This window comes from Acomys minous (genome assembly GCF_964271855.1).
Source record: "Acomys minous genome assembly, chromosome: 17".
NCBI lineage: Eukaryota > Metazoa > Chordata > Mammalia > Rodentia > Muridae > Acomys > Acomys minous.
The window spans coordinates 50238227-50260473 of NC_140500.1; the positions used below are offsets into that span (position 1 = coordinate 50238227).

The 22247-nt window shown below is 42.2% G+C and overlaps 1 protein-coding gene across 25 annotated transcripts in view; it reads left to right on the forward strand.

Annotated features, from left to right (window-relative positions):
• Window positions 1-22247, forward strand: part of MAGI1 (membrane associated guanylate kinase, WW and PDZ domain containing 1) — a 620267-nt gene that overhangs the window by 480055 nt on the left and 117965 nt on the right. For all 25 annotated transcript variants that reach the window (XM_084765515.1, XM_084765511.1, XM_084765512.1 and 22 more), the window contains one exon: window positions 3700-3819. In XM_084765515.1, the coding sequence (XP_084621641.1) occupies window positions 3700-3819 (120 nt within the window). The remainder of the gene's footprint in view (window positions 1-3699; window positions 3820-22247) is intronic.

The window sequence follows — 22247 nt, forward strand, 5'->3', positions numbered from 1 at the left end:
TTTCATGATCTTAATTTTTATTAATGACATCGCCTTCCGGGCAGGAGAGGGGATATTTAAAAGAGACCCTTGTATTATCAGACGATTGAAACAATGGTCCCCCCTAAATATTCCCTGGAAACCTCATACTGGGGGACGGAAAAGGCTGGCATCCTAGTACCAGCCAAAGGAGGAACTTATCTCCCCTTCCACCCCAACCCCCATAGGATTCCACACAGTCCTGACTGCTCGTCGGATCACTCTGTGAGATAGACTGGACAGTGATGGGCAGCATCACACCCTGACTGGAGCTGCTTAGCTATGCAGACCTTTTGTGCTCTGTGTTAACCTACCCCTCATGGCAGCACCCTGAAGATGGATTATCCAGCCCTCTCTACTTGCTCTTCTTCTTCTCAGCGTGCCACCACTGAGTTGCCTTCTTTCTCTGCTTTTCTTGACTCCTTGTCTTTTTGATAGATGGAGAACGCCTTGTCAACCTTGCTTATTGGAGCTTCCAAACCCAGGTTTTGGCCCTGAGATTTCCAGTAACAGCGTGACGTGATGAGTTATATATACTCTCCCCGCTCCATGCTTCATTTTTATGTACACTGGTGGTTTGCCTGCATGCATGTCTGGTCAGCGTGTGTGTGAAATGCACACAGAGGCCACAAGGGGGCATCAATCCCCTGTGACTGGAGTCACGGCCAGTTGTTGGTGACCACTGTGTGCGTGCTGAGAATCAAACCTGGGTCCTCAGGAACAACAGGCATTGCTCTTAGCCTGTTGAGCAATCTCTGCAGCCCTGAGTTGTTATGCTTTTAATAGTCTGTGCTATAGTGGTTTAAGATATACATGTTTCAGAGTAGAACTCTGTTACTTATCCCCTGTACCTCCTGTTCTCTGATCCTCTCTGTCTTGGATGCTCTGACTGTCCCTGATTTGTCATCCTGCTTTCCGTGCCCACTTCCCCTACTCTACCCATAGCCAGCTCTCTGTAAAGCCAAAGATCTTTCAGAACTAAATGTTGAGTCAAGCCCTGCCATGCCACCGTCCAGTGGCTTCCGTCTTCCTTCAGAGTATAAAAGTGAAGCGTTTCCTCTGGACCCGTTCTGAAGCCTCTTGCTTTCATTTTCAACTGGTTCCTGTCTGTTACAGAGCTACTATCCATTCCTGCCATTCTCTGGCTTGCCAAGCCACGCCCACACCAAAGCCTCCAGCTTGTCCCCCCACCCCAACCCCACCCCCAGCCTATGAAACGTCTTTGACACCTTGCAGGAGCCAGGTTTTTCCTGGTTCCCAATCTCCAGTTGCTTTTCTACTTCTTAGCTTGCCTCCTTCCTCATCCCAGCCTTCTAGGCTACATGGCACTAGGATACTTTCTAGAACATTCTTTTTACCTAAAATAACACTCTGTGCTTCTGCACACACATGCGGTTTTGTTGTTGTTGTTGTTTTTATTTTTTGTTTTGTTTTTTGTCTCACAGTAAAATGACAGGTTTTGTTATAGCAAGAACTTTGCTGAGACTTGGAGAGATGGCTCAGTGGTTAAGAGCACCATTTGCTCTTCCAGAAGTCCTGAGTTTAATTCCCAACACCCATATGGTGGCTCCGAACCACCTATACTGGGATCTGATGCCCTCTTCTGGCAGGCAAGTGTACATGCAGGTGGGGCATTCGTATACATAAAATAAATAAGTAAATAAATCTTTAAGAAAAAAGAACTTTGCTTTATTTACAAATGCTTTCTTTGTGCTTTTGTCATTACTTGGCATGCATTGGGACTTCAGAAAATACTAAGTAATTGATACAGACAATGGCATTGTATTCGTACATACATGTATACATTTTTGTATAATTACAAAGTGTTATAGTGGAATTAGAAGTATAATACTCTGTAAATTCGTTTAATTCTAACAAAATAAAAACAATACTCACTAACAGTTACTGACTGGAAGTATTAGCTCGGCAGACTTGTTCAGCAAGCCTGCGGTGTAAGAACTGTTGTCAGCCCTGTCTTACTAAGAGGACACTGAGAAATAATAGGAACTGAGCGCCTGAGACTGTAAGTAGAGAGCCAGATGGTGAATCTGTCCTTCCCATCCAGACCTTTGCCCTCCAGTGGTATACACTGCTCTTTATTCTCTCAAGTACTAACTGTGTGCTGGTATCTGAATTTGTTTTATTTGTTTGTTTTGCCTTTCTGGGGTTGGAACATGCTAAACAAGCATTAATGATCCTAGCCTGTGATAATTGGGATAGAAGCTTAAAGACAGCGCACCTACCCCTTATCCACTCAGGGGACCAGGCCAGCAAAGTGTAGAAGTAAGGTCTTGTGTGCCACTCAGAAGCCTCTTTGCCTGAAAGCCATGTGCCGGATAATACTTGCAGTGAGTAATTGTTCTATTTTATTAGAATTATTTTATTAGAATTAAGTGAGTTTATAGAGTCTTATACTTCCAATTCCTCTATACAATTTGTAATTATACAAATATGTATACATATATGTGTGTATATAAGTTTTCCCCTTCTGTGGAAGAATTGAGGCTATCTTGTAAGACATTTGAATTTTAAGTATTTTAAAATTTGGGTGCACCGAGGGATCGATTCAGCCTGATCAAGGTATGCAACAGTCAGTAAGGGTTCCAACCTGTGGAACTTATAGGTAGCTACACAGGATATGCGTGCTGACGCTGTCTCATACACAGTTAAGAGTGTTATGTACAGCACTCTGGGTATTAGAGCTGTGGCTCACATACAGTTGCTTATTTAATTGCTTTACAATTACAGACCTTAAATCACCACCATTGATGGTGCCTTGTGAACACAGCTTAGTCTTCTTCCCTAGTTGTAGGCTGGCAAGGGTGACATAGGATCAGAAGTCATATTGTATAGCTCCAGTTTTGTTTCTCCTAACATTAACGTCAGCTTCCCAAGACATACCGTGTGATTGCATCTTTATTTTCTCTTTTTTGGCGTATACGTGAACCACATCCCCCTTGTTGCTTCCTTCTTTGGTTGACAGTGCTGAAATGTGATAGGTAGCTTTACAGTTCGGAGCCTGGGCAGAATGTCTTAAATCCTCTCTGTGGCCCGTGTCGTTTTCTAAGAGTAATGGATACATTGATTAGCCATTGAGAGTGTGAACAGATTAATTCAGGGGGAGTTTTCCTTTCATACACAGTGTCCTTTCTCTGTCCTCAGAGCGCATGGGTGTCCACGTTTACGGAGCATAGTAATTACCTGGAGAGAAGCAGCAGTTTAATCCCTGGTTGATGTCCAAGCACAGATTGGGCAGTCGGATCCCTGCGCTGCTGAGCCTATGCAATGGGTGTCATTTTCTTCAAAGGCCAGATGGGTTGAGAACAAGGGTTTCAAAGCCTGTAACAACAGTACAACCCTTTGGCAGGGTAGATAACTTTGTAGCACTTCCTAGAGTCCTGAAACCTGATAATTGTGAACCTTGCCTATGTAGCATTGAATTCAAGTTTCCCTTTGCTTGCTTCATTAAAAATAAACAGAAATGCTAAAGCTTACCTGTTTTCCCTTTCCCCTGCTGGTGGGAATGGGGAGGAACTGTGTGTTAGAAAGCTGCTTTTCATGGGCCCCTGCTTGAGTTGTAGGCAGGCCAGCTTACTGAGCAGGTTTGTTTAATTACTCAGGTTGGAACTCCCTGTTCTGATGGTCTGATGGCATCCTGGGCTTTTGTCTTTTCTGCTGCAGGCACAACCCGAGCTCCCAGAGAAGGAGAAGTGCCTGGCGTGGATTACAGCTTTCTGACTGTGAAGGAGTTCTTGGACCTTGAGCAAAGCGGGACCCTGTTGGAAGTCGGCACCTATGAAGGTGAGTTGCCCTGTTGTCCTGCCCTGCCCTGCCCTGCATCCCCAGGACCTGCAGTGGTCCAGGCAGAGTCTAAAGCAGAAAGAAGAGACTGGTTTACCTTAATGTGTTTCATGCTAGTAAGACGTGAAAAGGCTTGACAGCCCTCTTTGCAAGTTGTTTTTCTCTTTTACCAATTAACCTGAATGGCATAAGTCTTGTGTTGTGATATAGTCACATGTACTGCTTCACTGACTCACAGGTCATCTCAGTGTGACCCTAGAGAAGTTGTTGTTTTTATCTTGAAGAAATGGAATTTCATTTTTACTGGAAGATGGCTTTACCTGGAAGTGTATTTACACAGTTCATAAAGAAACAGCAATGAGTATACGCCTACCTATGCCAGGCTGTTGCCTACCTGACTTGAATTTAGTGTGATGAACAATGTGACTGATGACCAGAGCTCCTGATTTTTCTTTGAAATTCATTTGAGTATTAATATGCATGCATGTGTCACCTTGTCGTGTGTTCATATGTTCCTGTGTACACTCAGGACTGTGTGCACTGCATGCTTTTGATGCCTTGTTCTATGTCTTGTTGTATCTTAAAAGGTCCTTGCAATTCAGTAATAGAGAATGTCTTGATTTCTTTTCTCAAATCACTCTTATGAGTGTGTCATAGTTTATTTAGTTTTTTTCCCTCTGGGTGAGCATTTGGGTTAATTTTTTCAATGATTTGAAGATTTGTGAAACACCAAACCCCTACTCTGATCTACCCAATGGACAGGACATTCTCCACAGTTATGTGTAGAGCAGGGACTGACTCAGACATGAACTCTGGTGCTCCATATTTGACCACCTCCCCTTGTGGGGGAGGCCTGGTGGCACTCAAAGAAAGAATAAGCAGGCTACCAAGATGAGACTTGATAGCCTATGACCATATAGTAGGGGAGGAGGACCCCCTCGGTCTTAGATCTAGGGGAGGGGAATAGGGTGAAAGCGGGAAGGAGGGAGGAACGGGAGGATATAAGTGATGGGATAACAATTGAGTTGTAATCTGAATAAGTTAATAAAGTTAAAATTAAAAAAAAGAAATATTTGTAATTTTTGCTCTCTCAGAACACTACTGTATTTAATAACATGAACATGAGCTACAGCTATAGGGTGAGTTTCTATTAATGAAATGTCACTACCAAATAGGGGAAAAATTATAATTCCTTACTTGGCTTTGGGGTTGTATTATAATTTATCTAATTAGTTCTGTATGTGTGTGTTTTTTCATAGCTGATTTTAAATGCTTCCTTTTAAAATTGACATCCCATAATTATGCTTACAGGGTACAACCTGATACTTATCCATATGTGAGGATTAGACCAGGGCACTTGACATATACCTTGAGCCGCAGAGCTGGGGGGCACTGAAACTGGAGGTCATGAGTTTGACACTAGGCTGGGCTACAAGTGATGCTCATCATTTCAAACCCTGATCTTTTGTGTTGGAGATATTCAGAATCCTTTTTATTGGCAATTTTGAAGTATATAATTAATTGGTGACAGCCACAGTTATTCTATCGTGCTATAGAAAATTAGAAATTCTTCCTCTTAGCTAGTTGCATCCGTGCTATTGGTAACCATCTCCCCTGCTTCACACACTCTTCCCAGCCTCTACCTGCTACTGTTGTACTCTCCTCTCTCCTGTTGAGTCTTGCACATGCAAGTAAGAACATGAGTTATTTGTCTTTCTGTCCTGATTTATTTATCCAGCCTAATGTCTTCCATGCTCATCCATATTGACACCAATGATAGGTTTTTATTTTTGTTTTTGAGGCAAGTCGTATGTAGTCCAGGCTGCCATGCTACTCAATATGTAGCTGAGGATGACCTTGAACTTGTCATCGTTCTCTCTCCGGCTCTCCAGTGCTGAGGTTACAGCCTGCAGAGCCACTTCTGCTTTCTGAGGTGCTGGAGAGTCAACCAAGGGCTTCTGGCATGCTGGCCAGGTCCTGTATCAGGTGATCTACGTCCTTAGCCCCAATTTTTTATGATTTTTTGTTGGTGAATCATAGTCCATGGTCCATATAAATTGTGTTTTCTTTTATATATCCATTTCTTGAGTAGACTCCGGTTGATGTCATGGGCTGGCCATTGTGAACAATGACCAACACAATGTTTTCTTTTCAGACATCATATACATATACATGTATATCACATGCATGTACATTAGATATACATGTGTACTCAGAAGAGGAATTGCTGAATCATACGGTAGTTTTATTTCTAGATTTCTTAGAAATTTCTGTGGTTTTTTTTTTTCCTACTGGGCATATGCTTACATTAATTGTTCAAGAATTGGCCTTCCCCTGCAGGTTTGCTGTGTTCTGCTTTTGGTCTTTGTGGTAATAGCCACTCTCCCTGGAATGGGACAATACCTTATTATGGTGATGACTGATACTGAGGTATTTTTATGTACTTGTTGACTGTTTATATGTCTTTAAAAACATTATATTTTATGAAAACAATATTATAGCTTGATTGTTCTTTGGAGTGCTGTTATTTGAGACTGAACAGCATAATATAATACAATTAGGTTAAATTACGAATTTACTCATAATCTCTCCAACTCTTAAAATTTATGTGTATTGGATAATCACAAAGAGAACATCAAGATTAAAAACAGAAGGTAAACAGAGTGATGATTATGGACCTGCCTGCGCCCCACCCTGCCTGAGGACCACGTGTGCATTGCTTAGCCCCCTTTCCAGACTGGTGCTGCCAAACCCACTCATGCCCATGTCTGCTCTCCAGTTACTCCTCTCCAGGAAGATACCCTACACTCTGATGCCTGACTCCACCTGGTCCCCAAACCTGCCTGAGTACTACATGTCTCATTCCTAGATATCCTTCTGGTAGGGACCCTAGACTCCGCTACAGCTCCACTTAACCCCTTGCCCTGCCTGAGGATCATGTGTCTTGTGTCGGCCCTTATACCCCACTCTTCAGATAGGGGACTGCAGGCTCACACTGTCAATTGCACTCACCCCTGCTGCCCAACGGATAGACCTAAGCAGACTCCTGAGGACTGTCTGTAAGAATCTTCCTCCTCTTCTTCCTCTCTCTCCTCCCCTCACCCCCAGGGTCTCACTATGTAGACTGTCCTGAAATTGGCTCTGTAGACCAGGCTGGCTTTAAGCTTACAGAGACCTGCTTGCTTCTGCTTCCTAAGTTCTGGGATTGAAGGTATGCCCAGCTATTATATATTTTCAAGTCTATGACGTCATCACAAACCAAACTAATTACTAATTAAAATATGACAGTGCAGTGTCATTCAGAATTCTTTGTTTGTTTGTTTTTTAATTGAAAATAGATGTTTGTCTTACAGTATATTCTAATCATGGTTTCCTATGCCCCAGCTCCCCCAAGATTCCCCTCTATTTCTACAGAGGCTCTCTCATACCCAGATATTACCCCTAGCTAAGCTGAACTGGAATTACCTCTAATGGCTCATCAAGTACCATCACTGAGTTGCCCCAGGACTAAACCCTAAACTTTCCTGAGACTGATCAATATTCTGCTGGCATACAGCCCTACAGATTGCTATAGCAGTAAACAGAGATTTAAAACATTACTCAACAAAGAAAAGGCAAGTTATACATACCAAGAGACCTTACCAAAGACCTAACTCTAGTTGACTAGGTCCCACCACCAAAGCAAAAACAATATCAATAACCAACACAATAGATCAGCACCAAAAATTAGTATTCCTGTAGTAACTGTCTTAAGAAAAGCAACTTAGATGATGTATAAAACAATGATTTTGAAATAACAACAGGAAAATAATTAAAAACCTCAAAGAGGATCTGAGTAAATATGAGAGTGAAGACAGTAGATAACATAGTTGAATTAAATAAAGTAATTCATAATGTATAAATAGAATTTAATAAAGAGAAACTCAAGAGGAAATAATATGAAGTAAATCTCAAAGTAAAAGTTTCAGGAATTGAAACAAAATATTCAGAGGAAAGACCCACCAATAGATTGGATCAAGAGAAAGTGAGAATATTAGGTCGTAAGACAATCTAGAAGAATTAGATCACTTAGTGAAAGATGTGTTAAATAAAAACAACAAAAGTAACAAACACAACATCATATAAGGACCTCTAGGACACTAAAAAGACAAAAGTACCCCGAAATAGCAGGTATAAAAAGAGACTCAGGCCAAAGACACAGAAAATATTGCCAACAAAATCAAAGAAGAAAAATTTCTTAATCTATGGAAGGAGATGCCTGTCAAAAACTAAGAGGCATTCAGAACAACAAGTAGACACAGCCAGAAAGAAACTTTGCACTTAACAGTCAGATAGTAAATGGACAGAACAACAACAACAACAACAACAAAAGATATACAAGAAGAAGAGGAGAGGAGCTCAAATTTCAGTGGAGACTATGAAAACCTGAAGTGCTTGGACAAGTTATAAAATACCACAGATACTAGTCTCGTTTACTATACTCAGTGGAATCACCAGTTATATCAAAGGAATTTTTTTCTATAATTAAAACAGATTTAAGGAATTTATGTCCACTAAGCTAGCTGTACAGGGGAGATGGTAAGAGGAGGTTAAACATGCCCAAGAAGGCATAGGAATTAAACTTAATCGAACTTAATTTACTTTGAATAGAACACTAATTAAAAGATGTCTAATAAAATATTACAAAGTAACAGGAATTAATACATATTGCTCAATAATAACTCTTAATGATCTCAACTCCCCCGTAAAGACACATGGACTAACAATAGATTAGAAGATAGTAGACATCTTTTTTGCAGCCTCCAGGAAACATGCCCCACCATTGATGATTAACACTACCTTAGGGTGAAATGATGGGAAAAGATATGAACTTATAAACAAGTAGAATAATTATTCTAATATTTGTGGAAGTGGACTTCAACTACCATATTTTCCAGCATATAAGACGACTTTTAACTGCCTCCTCCCCACCCCCCAAAAAAAGTCGATGCCAAATTCAGAGGCTCGTCTAATACACTGGGTGCTTACCTGCAGCTTGCAACCCCTTGCTTCATATGGCCAGGGCAGGGCGGGGGGTCGGGCGTGTGCTGCAGCCAATTCCCCACTCTGTCTGGGGAGTATGAAGCAGGGAGGAGCAAGCAAGCTGCACACATCTTCCTCTACCTCAAGAAGGAGAACGTGGGCGTGGACTGGCTATCCATCAGAACCCACCCATTCGACATCTTCAGGTTGGGTGTGGAATGCACCTTAAAGGGGCAGTGTAGGCTGGCACTGGCTGTCTACTGGCATTTAATAAAGCACCTAGCTATCTCTGTCCTGCCTGCAAATAGACACATGCCAGAGTCTGCTGCATAGAGTGTGTATTGCAAGAGGGGTAGTCTTTTTAAAAAACATTTTATTAATTTATTCATACTACATCTACATTGTTATCCCATCCCTTCTATCCTCCCATTCCTCCCTCCATCCCACTTTCCCCCTATTCTCCTCCCCTGTGACTGTGACTGAGGGGGACCTCCTCCCCCTGTATATGCTTATAGGGTATCAAGTCTCTTCTTGGTAGCCTGCTATCCTTCCTCTGAGTGCCACCAGGCATCCCCATCCAGGGGATGTGGTCAAATATGGGGCACCAGAGTTCATGTGAAAGTCAGACCCCACTCTCGACTCAACTGTGGAGAATGTCCTGACCATTGGCTAGATCTGGGTAGGGGTTCGAAGTTTACTGCATGTATTGTCCTTGGCTAGTGCCATAGTTTGAGCAGGACCAAGAGGGTAGTCTTACATGGCAAGTATATCCCCAAACTCTATATTTTAACTGGAAAAATTGGGGGTCGTCGTATATACTCTATAGTCTTATACACCGGAAAACATGGTAATCCAAAGATAAGAGGAAATATTCATACTCATCAAGACATTAATTCACTAACAGGTATTACACTTTAACCATATATGTACAAAATATAGGAGTACTCAATTTCATAAAAAATCACTATTAGATATAAAACTACATATTGGTGATGGTGGGTGATTTTGTTCCACTCACCAATAGACTGGTCGTTAAATAAGGGGTGGGGGATACGAAGCCTGTACTACGAAACTCTTGAGTTAAAGACTATAATAAATCAAATGGCCCTAACAGATTATCCATTCCACCCAAACACTAAAAAATATGCTTTCTTCTCAGCAGCCCATGCAACGTTCTCCAAAATAGACAACATATTATGACCGGAAGCATATCTTAGCAAATATAGAACAATTGAAATCACACCCTGCATTCTGTGTGACCATAAAAGAATAAGCCAGATTCCAACAGCGATAGAAACTACAGAAGGCACACAGACTCTTGGAAATTATACAACACACTGCCATAGGACAGCTGGGTCAAGGGAGTGATCAAGAGGGAAGTGAATGAAAATGAAAACAGAACGCATCAAAGTCTATGGAATATATAGACAATCCTACGAGAAAAGCTCAAACTACTAACTGTGTGGCCCTTAAACACCTTGGGGAAAAAACAACCGTTTAATCCAAAACAGTAGATAAGAAGTGTGCTGGTTTGTTTCTTGTCTGCTTACACAAGCGAGGGTCATTTGGGAAGAGAGAACCTCAGCTGAGGAAAGTCCCTCATCAGATTGGTTTGTATTAATGACCTGTGTGGGTGGGCCAAGCCTTCTGTGGGTGGGCAAGTGGTCCTAGGTTGTATAAGAAGGCCAACTGAGCAAGCCATAGAGAGCAAGCCAGTGAATTGTGTCCCTCTGTGGGTTCCACTTCTGTTCCTACTCCAGGTTGTGGCCTTGAGCACTGCCCTGACTTTCCTTCATGATAGACAGTAAATTATAAGGTGAAATAAGCCCTTTCCTCCTCAAGTTGTTTTTGACCATGTTTTATCACAGCAATAAAAAAAAAATCAAACTAAGACAAAAATATAATCAAAATCAGGGCTAAAATTAATAAAATGGAAAGGGAGGGGGGGAAACCCAGAACATTACAAAGAATAAAACAAAGAGTTGGTTCTTTGAAAAGATAACAAGGTTGTCAGTTTGCTCGACATATTGACCATAAGAGAGAAAGAGGGTCCAGATTAATAAAATTAGTAATGAGAAGGATGACATCATCATACAGTAGATACTGAGGAAATTCAGAGAATCATAAAACATAGTTTTAAAAATTGAATCCCCCCACTGTAAAATCTAAAAAAAAAAAATGGAAGGAGAGAAAAATATATACCTACCAACAGTATATCAAGATTTGATAAATAATAAAATGTAGTATATTTACCAATGAAATATTACTTAGCTATTAAGAAAAGTGAAATTATGGAATTACAGGTAAGTAAATGGAGCCAGAAACAATCATTCTGAGTGCAGTAACCTAGATCCAGAAAGAAACATCATATGTTTTCTCTCATTTGTGGATGTTAGTTTTGAATCTTCAGCTATGTATGCTTTGTTTAGGATATCCATTGATGTCAGGAAATTAGTAAGAGGCCAGGAGAAGAGCTTTCGCAGGGAGGGAAGTAGAACTTACTGGTGTACAGGGCTAAGGAGTAATAATGGGACAGGAAAGGTTAACATATGGGGTTGGGTATAGTAGCACAGGGTAGAGGAGGGAATTGGGAAGAGATAAATAACACTAATGTTCTTCCAAAAAAGTCATATGGAGACCTACCACTATAGAAGCTTCCTAAAATATATACATGCACATATATGAAAAAGTTAAAGTGGAATTACCCTATAACCAGGTAACGATGCCCCTACCAGACACCGTAAGCTGACGGATGAAAAGCCCAGTGCCTAGAATGGGTTACCTGTTTTGAAATTTGGAGCCAGTTAGGTTACGTACACATACTGTGTACATGGGTGACATTGGCAAGCTGTAGCCAATGCCTTTGGTTTCCCTCTAAGACTTGATGGTAAAACTGTAATGGAGACACTTTAGTCAGATAATGTGGAGAAATCAAACTGTTGCTCTCCTGGAAGCTTCATCTATACTGGGTAGCTTTCATAGTCCTGGACGCTGTTACCCCTGCCAGAGGAGGACAGCAGTCTTACCCAAACTCTTGATAGCTAAAGTACCACTATGGGAGTAACCAGTAAGTAACCAGCTGCTTTCTGATTGGATTTAAATCCCACCTCTCAAAATGAAACCCATACCTGCCACCATTATCTAGGCAAAGAATCTACTGGGCGTATCAGATCCCCTAGCAGAGAGCCTACTCATTTTATTTTTGCTAAATGGACATAGTATTAGACCAACCCATAGAGTAATGCGTCTCTCAACCCTCGTGAGAGAAACTCCTGTCTGTAGTAGATGGCAGTTCATAGAAGCAGCCACAAGTGGTGAAGGTGCAGAGACTGTAGATTGCTCATTGTTAAAATAGAAGGCTCAGGGATCATTGTGGAAGAGCAGGCTGGAAGATTATAGATACCCATAGTGGTGGGCGCCTAGAAGGAAACAGTGTTTTCTGGATAGTGTAGGGAAATTGCACATATAAACTCACAGTGCTTGTTCCAACATACATACATACAAGACCTGCACAATCTCAAGACAGATAAAAATCTCAACATGGAGAAGGGAAATGAGCACAGAGTTCCACCCCTAGCTGAGGAGCTGTTTGCCATTGCTGGGAAAGGGAGATTCGGATTTGAGTGTCGTTCCTGGTGGGTAAAGCATATGCCAGTGGAAGGTCGTATGTCTAAGAATATTTGTGCAGTACCAGTGAGACTCAGTGGGTTTTAAAAATTGGGGATACGGGAATGGAGGGATGGCTGAGCCGTTATGAGCACTGTTTGCTCTTCCAGAGGGCCACATGGTGGCCCACAGCCATCTATAATGTGATCTGATGTCCTCTTCTGGCAGGCAGGTGTACATGCAGATAGAGCACTCATACAAATCAAATCACTTAGTCAATCAATCAATCAATAAAAAATTAAGGACACAATGTTGAGTGTGTAGGAAGTAGAGGAGGGATCCGGGAGGAGCTGGTGACGGGGTGGGGTGGGGGGCGGAATAAATAGGATCAAGACACAAGAAATTCTCAAAGAACTAATAAATTTGTAGAAAGACATTATTTTATTAAGGACAATGTGGCTTTTGTGTAAGGATAGCAATGTTATAGACAGTGACTAGAGGTCAAATGAAGATCACAACCCTCAAGGCTTCTGTTTTGATATTCTTTGGAGGGGAAAAGATCATTCTCTTGCTATTACTTTTCATCTCTAAATGCAGAATGTACCTTTGACAGTTTAGAAGTTCTTGGGATTGGGGGGCAATGCTTTGTTTAAGATATTGATCTTACTGTGTAGCTCAGGCTAGCATGAAACCCATCCTCCTATCCCAAGCACTTGAGTCCAGAATTACAGGTGTGTGCCACAGTGACAGTACCTAAGTGTTAATTATTGGCTAATTGTAAACATAGCAGTACTCTTGTGGGATCTGGGGTTGTTAATTTTGGCTTAGGATTCTGGAAGAGAATATGCCTGGGTAGCCTCTCTGGACTGAGTGGTTACAGTCTGAGAATGCAATAAAGAATATAAAAGGGCTGAGGGAAACACAAAGGACATTGTGTCTAGATGACTATTTAATAACTTGGTGTCCTTTTTGTAGAGCAAGTGTGACCCTCTTTGGTTAGAAGGTAGTGAATTGTCGTCACCTGAAATCAGTCATTCTTTGAGTCTGGGGAGCCTTAGTCCCCAAATGTACATCTCAAACATTTTCATTTTTAGAGGCACAGCTAGAGGAATTGGGATGAAAGGAAAAGCTTAGGATTTAGGCAGAAGTTTAGTATGGAAAGAGAAAAATAAACTTAGTTTTTTCCAATGTTTACATGACAAATTATACATAGGTAGGAGCAGGTTCCTTTTCTCATTGGCTGTCACGAGTACAGCTATGGCACCATTACTGTGACTGAAGCTTCAGATGGGTACCCCGGGGCTAAACGGAAGGCTTTTGTGACACTTCATCAGGAGTCACACCCAGCTCAGATCCACCAGTCTCCCCCAAACCCGCCCAGACACCCTTGATATAACTAATAGGAAGCCTGTTGGTGCTGCGCTCTGACTTCCTGGACCAGCAGATGGGGAATAAATATTTTTCAGAAAATATTTGACTGTCTTCAATGTCTGTGAATGCTGGTTGGTTATTTTAGGACTGAATTTTTCTCATACACCGAATCAATCCTTTCCACTTTCTGTGCTTGCTCTGCAGCGTTTGACCTTTTACTAGTTTAATTTCACACCGATATGAGAAGGCTCTTAACTTTTTGGGAACCAACCAGAGTTTGACTTTCACAAGCTTAGAACAAATGGAATTTTTATTAAACGCTAGATATTGCCTAAGGAGTAATGCTACAAGGATCCCCAGAGGCCTCTCTCTCACCTGCTCCCTGTAGTCACCCCACAGTGATGCCTGCATCTGGTGGGAGACACTTAGGAGCAGGCAGCCTTGGCTCTCAACACTGCTTGAATCTGAGTCTCCGCCCTGGGCTGTGGAGCTGTGTTCCCTCTGGCAAGTCACTCTAGGCTCAGTCTCCATTTTCCCTTTGGTAATTGCGGTGCTTCCTTGTGAGTTGGTCTAAAGGAGGCAGTGATTGGAAAGGGCTCAGCTGAGTGGCTGACACAGGTAAGTCCCCAGTCAGCACCAGCTCTCGTGTTTATACACAAACCTGCCTGAATTGCTGCACAAAGCATTCCCATCTCTGCCGAGTAGACCAGTGGATCTGCAGGTGAGTGTATGTATTTACTTCCCAGGCTCCACCCGCCTTCTTTACCATCTGGAATGTCTTTCAGCCTCTAATTCAAGAAAGGAAAAGCCTAGTATAACAATACAGAGCCCTTATTTTTTTTCTCTTTTTACTTCTGGGTCTATCATGCTGTGAACTGAGTAGTCTGAAACTATGAGCCAGAAACAGCCCTTCTCCTTAAAAACAAAACAAATGACACAGGTTATTCTTTACATTTTTCATTAAAAAATAGCTATTTGATTGCTTTTGTTCAGGTGTCTTCAAGAGTGTGTTAAAGGCATGTTTCCTAGCTCATGGTGCTGTTGGGAAGTGGTGAAATTGTTAAAAGATGGAGTCAGTCTAGTTAGAAGGCTTTTGGAAAGTCCTGCGGAATATGCTCTTGAAGGGAAAGTTGAGAACCTGGCCTCTCCTTTCTCTCTGTTTGCTTCTTAACCACGTGACATGAACACGCACCTCCCCCTGTCCCAATGCCTTGCCTTGCCAGACGGCCAGAACAAGGGAAGAGAGCCGTCAGATGATGGGTTAGAACCTCCCAGGGTCTACTGCACAAGAAAAGTCAGGGGCATTGCCAAAGGGCACCTGCAGCATGCTCCCCAGGTCTATAGCAGGTGCTGTCTCCAGCTGAGAGAAGGCGCAGCTTGTGGAAGGTCAGGGGAGCCGCTCAGAAACAGCTGCAGAGCCCAGTCATTGGCACCCAAGGTGTGACCTGAAAGCAGACTGGCTATATTCAGTACAGAGGAGGTTACAATGATGGCTTATAGAGGAAGAGTGAAACAACCATTCTGTTTCATTCTGTTTTCTAAAACCAGTGAGAGCCTTGATCAATGCACCGCACTCAGTGTGCTTTCAGCTATCTATACGGTAACTACTGGGGCTCTTCAGACTGCACAATTGGTGTTATTTTCTAGATTTACTTTTTAGGTTTTAATTATATGTATGTGCATATGTGCCCGAGTGCAGGTGCCCATGGAATCCCAAACAGGACATCAGATCTCCTGGAGTTACAGGTGATGCTAGGAACTGAACTCAAGTCCTCTGCAAAAACAGCAACATATTATTTCTGTGTCATTATTTATTTATAATAAAATTTTATTTATTCATAATAAAAATTCTTCAAAGAGAATTAAAAGTCTTCTGCAAGAACAGCAAGTGCTCTTAATGCTGAGTCATCTCCCAAGCCCCTGAACAGTTGAGATTTTGTGGTTTTGTTTTTTGTTTTTAATCACATCTTTCAGAGTTTCATGCAATGCACTTTGATCATACTCAGTACCTGCCCTCAGCTCTTCCTAGGTCAATCCCCACTCTCTCTACCACACAATTTTGTGTTCTTCCCCCAACTCATAGGTTCTTCAAGACCATTTGTATGGACCTAATACAGTCTTGGATGTGTGACCTTCCCCTGCGGAGTGGTCAGCTTACCCAGGAGCTCCTCTCCCTCTCAGCAGCCCACAGATGTCAGTCGGTTCACAGGGTTAGGACCAGGTGCCCCACTCACATCTCTGGCCTGGCCTTTGTTCTGGCTTGAGTTTGCACAGATTTTGTGCATCCTGTGAATTCATACAGTAGGGCTAGAGAGAAGTCTCAGTGGTTAAAGGTAATTACTCTTCTTACAGAGGGCCTGAGTTAAGTCCCCAGCATCCGTGTTAGGCCTCTCACAATGGCCTATAACTCCAGTTCCAGGGAGATCTGATGCCTCTTATCCTTTTGGACACACACACACACACACACACACACACACACACACACACACACACACCACACTTTCCTGTTCACTTCATCTGACAATTGGTGTTGGTTAGCTGTGAACTGCATGGGTGATGGTAATAGTGATGTTGGTTGAATCTAGAGATATCCATGTAACCAAAGCACTGGATTTGGTGAGGAAGTGTTTATTGTCAGAAGGAAAGAAGAGATAAGTGACAGTCACCCTCCCAGGACAACCCCTTGTCTTTATCTATGTCTGTGTCTGTGTGTGTGTATCTCTGTCTCTATCTCTATCTGTGGTGGTAACATTTGCTAAGATAATAAACACTAGGTGGCTGTAGTATCCAGAGAGAAGGGGCAATGGGAACACTATTTTTAGAGTAGGCTGGACTACATAGTGAAACCCTGTCTCAAAAAAAAAAAATGAAATAAATGCTGTACAATGCAGACCGGGTTTAGAGAGTGGGCAAGGACTCCGTCATGTAACTGTCCCCTCACCAGCTGTAACTGTTGACTGACAGCTGCATGTGCTCCCAACAGAGTAGAACCCTGAACCCCTCTTGCAAGACATAGAAGTTATTAGTGGAGTGTGTCAGCTTTACATTTTGGACCAGCTCAAACCAGCTCCTCACTCTTTTCCTGGACAGACAGGTATCAAAGCAAATCAGAGGAATAAGAATAAATTCCTTGGCCCAACTTTCTAATTGTGCACTGAAGCTTATTTATTTGATACAGTACTTGAAATAAATCAGCTGAATTATCCCTGTCGGTACTGGTTTTTTTTCCCCCTGCTGACAGTTTTGCTCTGCCATCCTGGTTGCTGCTGTTGCACCCACCCTTGGGGCTTCTCTGGGAGAGTTTACAACGGATGAACTATTCAGTGGAGCTGGTTCTGAACATGCCTGTTTTACAAATGCCTCTGGGTAGAAGAGACTGATTATACACTGAGCATTGCAAAGGTTTTCCTTCAGCATAAAAGTGCAGTGCCAGGGTGACATTTCAAACTGGAGTCATGGGTTGCATATTTCTGCATGCTAATTAGAAGGGAGAATGTCAGTGTTCAATAATGGGATTGTTTTTACTTCCTAGAAGATCTGCGGAAAAGCAGCTGCCAACAGTATACTTTTGAGGGACAGAGATATAAAGCGGGGTGAAGAGAGTTCATGTTTGTCGTTGAAGAAAATGAGACCGTCTGGAGTCCTACTTTTTGGCGGGCCCTGGGAGCCTTCTGTTGTGATAAGCTCAGTTGGCGGACTCTGCTGTGGAATGTTCTCTGTTGATAATGAAAGCAACCAAGTGCAACCTGTGCTGCCATTGGCTTTTCCCTGAATTTGAAGATGGCAAGGCTGGAGTTAGGAAACTTTTACCTAATTCCTTGCTCAGAGATCCTTAAAGATTTCTGGAGTTGAATGTGTAGGTGTTGGCCACAAATAGACTTATGTTTTGATGCCTGCATTATTTAGAGATAATATGACTCTCATCTCCGATTAAAAAATGAGACTGCTAATTCCTTTTACTGCAAGATAACTATAAATACTAGCTTGTCTCTTCTTAGGTCTCATACTAAAAGTCATGGGTACAGAGGAACATCTAATTATAGGATGTTGATTTATTGCCCTTTTTATATGTAAATATACTTCTGTAGGGTGGGGCACTTGGGAAAAGGAATAGTAGAAAGTATTGGGAAGTTTTTGGGTTTCGGTTTTGTTTTGTTTTGTTTTTTAATGATACCATAACGTGCTCAACACATGCATGGCAAAGTAGTATAGTTATATGTTACTCAGATATAACTGATGGAGTGGAAAGAAATGCCATGAGTCATGTCATTAAAAACCGGATCCACAGTACTAGGTATCTAGGATGATCCCAGGCTGGGATTTATGTGTGCTGTCACTGCTTGTCCCTTTATACGTTCTGCAAAGTATTACTGAGTGACACTATGTTCCTTATAGACTGTGACAGCCCTCAGAGAACACAGGCACGCACAAAAACAGTCATGGTGACTGCCATATAGAATTTATAACCCAGAAGTAAGAGTTAATGCTAAATCAAACAGCTTGATAAACACAGCAAAAGATGTTTAAAAAGGACCAGCTTTGCTTTTCCCTGTTAACACAGCAGGATGGAGTGCAGCTTTCATCTAGCCTGTGATAGTAGAGACAATGTCCTGAGGACAAGAGGTGGTAGGGATGAGGGACAAAGAGAGGGATGGGTACAAGAGCCATGAGATGATGAGGGGACCAGTTTACGGGGCTATAGAATGAAGCCCTGTGGAGTCAAAGTGAGACAGAGAGAGAGAGAGAGAGAGAGAGAGAGAGAGAGAGAGAGAGAGAGAGAGAGAGAAGAGAAGAGAAGAAAAGAAAGAGGAGGAGGAGAGAGAGAGAGAGAGAGAGGAGAGAGAGAGAGAGAGCGAGCTTGCAGAAGGCAGCTGCAGACCAGCCTAGAGAGTGGGTAGGGCTAGAGCCAGGGCCCTGAGGCCAAGGCAAAACCAGATGTGCTGGATGTCTGAGTTTATTAACGTGTTCTGTACTCATTCTGTACGAGACAGTGAAGATTTTACAAACACTGCCTCCAAAAGGAGAAAGGAGCTTCGTCCACTTGTGATTGATACTGCCCTCACTGGAAGTGCTTTATCTATATTTCGCTCAGGGAATACCATTATGATTATGGTCGTCTGCTTATTTTCAAATGCTTCCCCTCTAAGAGGACAGAAAAGGGTGTCCTCCTCATTTATGCTGAACTAACAGCGGCACCCTACAAGAGACGTTTCTGCTATTCTGTGTTCCTTTCCTACAAAAGGAAGAATGGTTTTCTCTGTCTATAGATAGAGGCCCTGCGTGCAGCGGAATCACCTGTTAGAATCTTGAATATCAGGCCCACCCTGACCTCTGGGATTAGCATCTGTATTTAGAGTTCCTAGACTGTCCATTAAAGTTTCAGAATACTGATATTTGCTATCTAAAAAGATTTATATTCTTACATCTTACTTCTAATATGTAGCATAGGGCTTCGAATAAAGAGTCTCTCCAAGGATATAAATGAAATTATAACTTTGTGTAAGGTGAGAAGCTGAGCACACTGGAATCATTCTTGCTGAAAATCCAGGGGTAGTACAGTCTTCCTTAAATATTTTATAGAGCTCTAAAAATTGATTTGCAGCCCTCATTAATTTATAAGTGTGAGTTAGAAAGTATTTTCTTTGGCTTTGGTCATGGTCATAGATTGTGCCTGTTAATTAAAGCCTGCTTTGCCTCTCTCTCTCTCTCTCTCTCTCTCTCTCTCTCTCTCTCTCTCTCTCTCTCTCTCTCTCTCTCTCTCTCTCTCTGACTTCCCTTTCCCTCTTTACCCACCACCCCTGTTGAGTTTTATTGTAGAACCTGTTCTGAAAATAGCAGAGAGGAAGAGGAACACATTCCCACTTGGGCTGAAGCCCAGGCACCTCAGGAAGTGTCTGTTTGGGTAACATGGAGACTGTGGGACAGCCAGGTTCTGGGCTCATGGAAACTATGCAACCTGCCAAGCAAAAACCTTAATTAATTTTGAAATCATTTGCAGTGCCTCAGATTATTTATGTCCTTCACACAGAGTCTCTTGCACAGACTGTGTGTTCTCTGTAGCTTCTACCTTGCCTAGACTTGGCCCACTTATGATCACACTGGAAATTCTTGATACAGTGGAGATTTTTGGCAGGTGCAGTTTGGATCTCAAATTTCCAGCCAGTATATACAAGGCAATGGAGTCCCGGAGTAACTACAGAACTCTGTACATGACACTCCTGCCCGTGGCCACATGGGAAAGACAATCTACAATGGTGACTGTCTCTTGTTGACCAAAAGCCCAGGGCCCACACAGGGGCAGCCAAGATCATTTATTTCAAAAGCCAATTTAGAGACTCTGGAGATTTTCGGAAATTGAAGGTTTTCCTTTCTCCGTGCCATCCCTCTGCCTATGCCCAACACATCACAAAACCCCTAAAGTACTGACCTGGGGTTTGGTTCCAAAGTGCTTGTGTGCCAAGACCAAAGGAAAGAGGAAGGGCAGACATTCTCTGCATAAAGCCTTGACTCACTGAGTGTGTTGGGGCACTGTCCTGGTTGTTGTTGTTGTTGTTCTTTATCATCTTGGCATGAGCTAGAGCAGTGCTTCTCAACCTGTGGGCTGTGACCCTTCTGGGGGTTGCGTGTCAGATATTTACATTATGATTCATAGCAAGAGCAAAATTACAGTTATGTCGTAGCAATGGAATAGGTGTATGGTTTTGAGTCACTACCACGTGAGGAAGTGTATTAAAAGGGTCACAGCATTAGAAAGGTTAAGGACCACCAAGCTAGAGTTACTTAAGTAGAGGACCCTCAATTGAGAGAATGTTTCCTTCAGATTAGATTGCCTATAGATGTAGCACATTTTTCTTGAATAAGGATTGATGTGGGGGACTCCAGTCCATGGATGGGGTGCCAACACAGGGCAGGTGGTCCTGAGTTATAAGGAAACCGGCTGAGCAAGCCAGTAAGCAGCATTCTTCCGTGGCCTCTGCTTCAGTTCCTGCCTCTCCATCCCTCCCTTGAGGGATGCACTGTTACTTGGTAGTGTAAGATGAAATAAGCCCTTTCCTTCCCAAGCTGCTGGCAGTTGAGTGCTTTAGCAGAGCAGTAGAAGCTCTGACTTCGAAAGGATTGCTGGCTCCGACATCCGTGTGCTCAGCAGCATTGCTAGGGATGGGAGGAGGAGGCTATGGCTCTCCACCTGCTAGATTGTGTCTCTCATGGTCTTCAGAGCACTGGTGTCTATTAGAAACATTTTATTTTTTAAAATTGATGTTAATTCAGATTATTTGAAAATGGCATATGGGGAATAAACCAAACTAGCATTGAAGTAAAAATTTGAACCCCTTATGTAGAAACTGCTACATAAAATGTTTTCTGTGAAGGAAAAAAGGAACATTGGAAAGATTTGAATAATAAAGGCATGGTACAGTTTGAACACCTCCAGTTGACGAAGCTCCCCTGAGAATCTACTATTGTCAAAATCATCCTGTGGTGTCACTCCACTGCTGTCTGGATAGCAACTCAGAAAGTTCTTGAGTGTTTTGTTTTGTTTTTAATGGGAAGAATAATGACCCCTGGGTAACAGGGCAGTGAATGGTGAGCGAGAACTGCGGGCTCTCCCTGCAAGCTTTATTGACATGCGGTGCCAAGTGTTGCAGAGGCTGGCACATTCGTCATGGTAAGCCACACTACACTATTGATGTTTGACAAGTTTTAATTTCATGCGGTTTGCCTGATAAGATGCACGTCATCTGTCTCCAAGACTACTTTTTAGACATGGGAAACATTTATGAACAGGTGGGCTATTTTGGGGGGGTGCGTCAACAAATCTGCTAGTTGTTTTTAACTTGGAAACTGAGGACAGGTGCTTGCTGGAGAATCCACATGTTTTTTTGTTTTTTTTTTTTTTGTCAAATTATGTAAAATCTTATTTTCCTAGCCATTTACTTATGTTATAAACCGTGGCTATCAAAGAATAAATTCATTTTAAAATTAGAATTTTATAAGCATGATTTCAGTTGGATGTAACCAAACTGAGCAACAGTAATTAGTAAATTAAGAGCGCAGGGTCCCGTTCTTTACCTTTCCGCCCCCTTCGAATTCTAAGACGAGTGTGGTCTTTTGGTATGTTAGTAATGGGTAGAAATTAAAATTAAATATAGTAGTGCTTTATCTCTGTTTGTTTCTTTAATTCACTGTAGAAATTTATATTTAAGTCAGCAGTCTTGCTTCCAGAAACTCTCTTGAGTTAGTGAAAAGTTGGCAAACTTGGCCTAGGCATATCTTTAAAGAAAGCATGGGATTGTCTTTACATGACCTTGTGGAAATGAAAGACAAGTGTTGCTTTGTTACATATGCTAGCTCTTCCTAGCTTCAAGGCCACTATGGGATGCCTTCCTTCAGACTTCTTCCTCCAACCTTCTTTGCCTATTTTTTTTTTC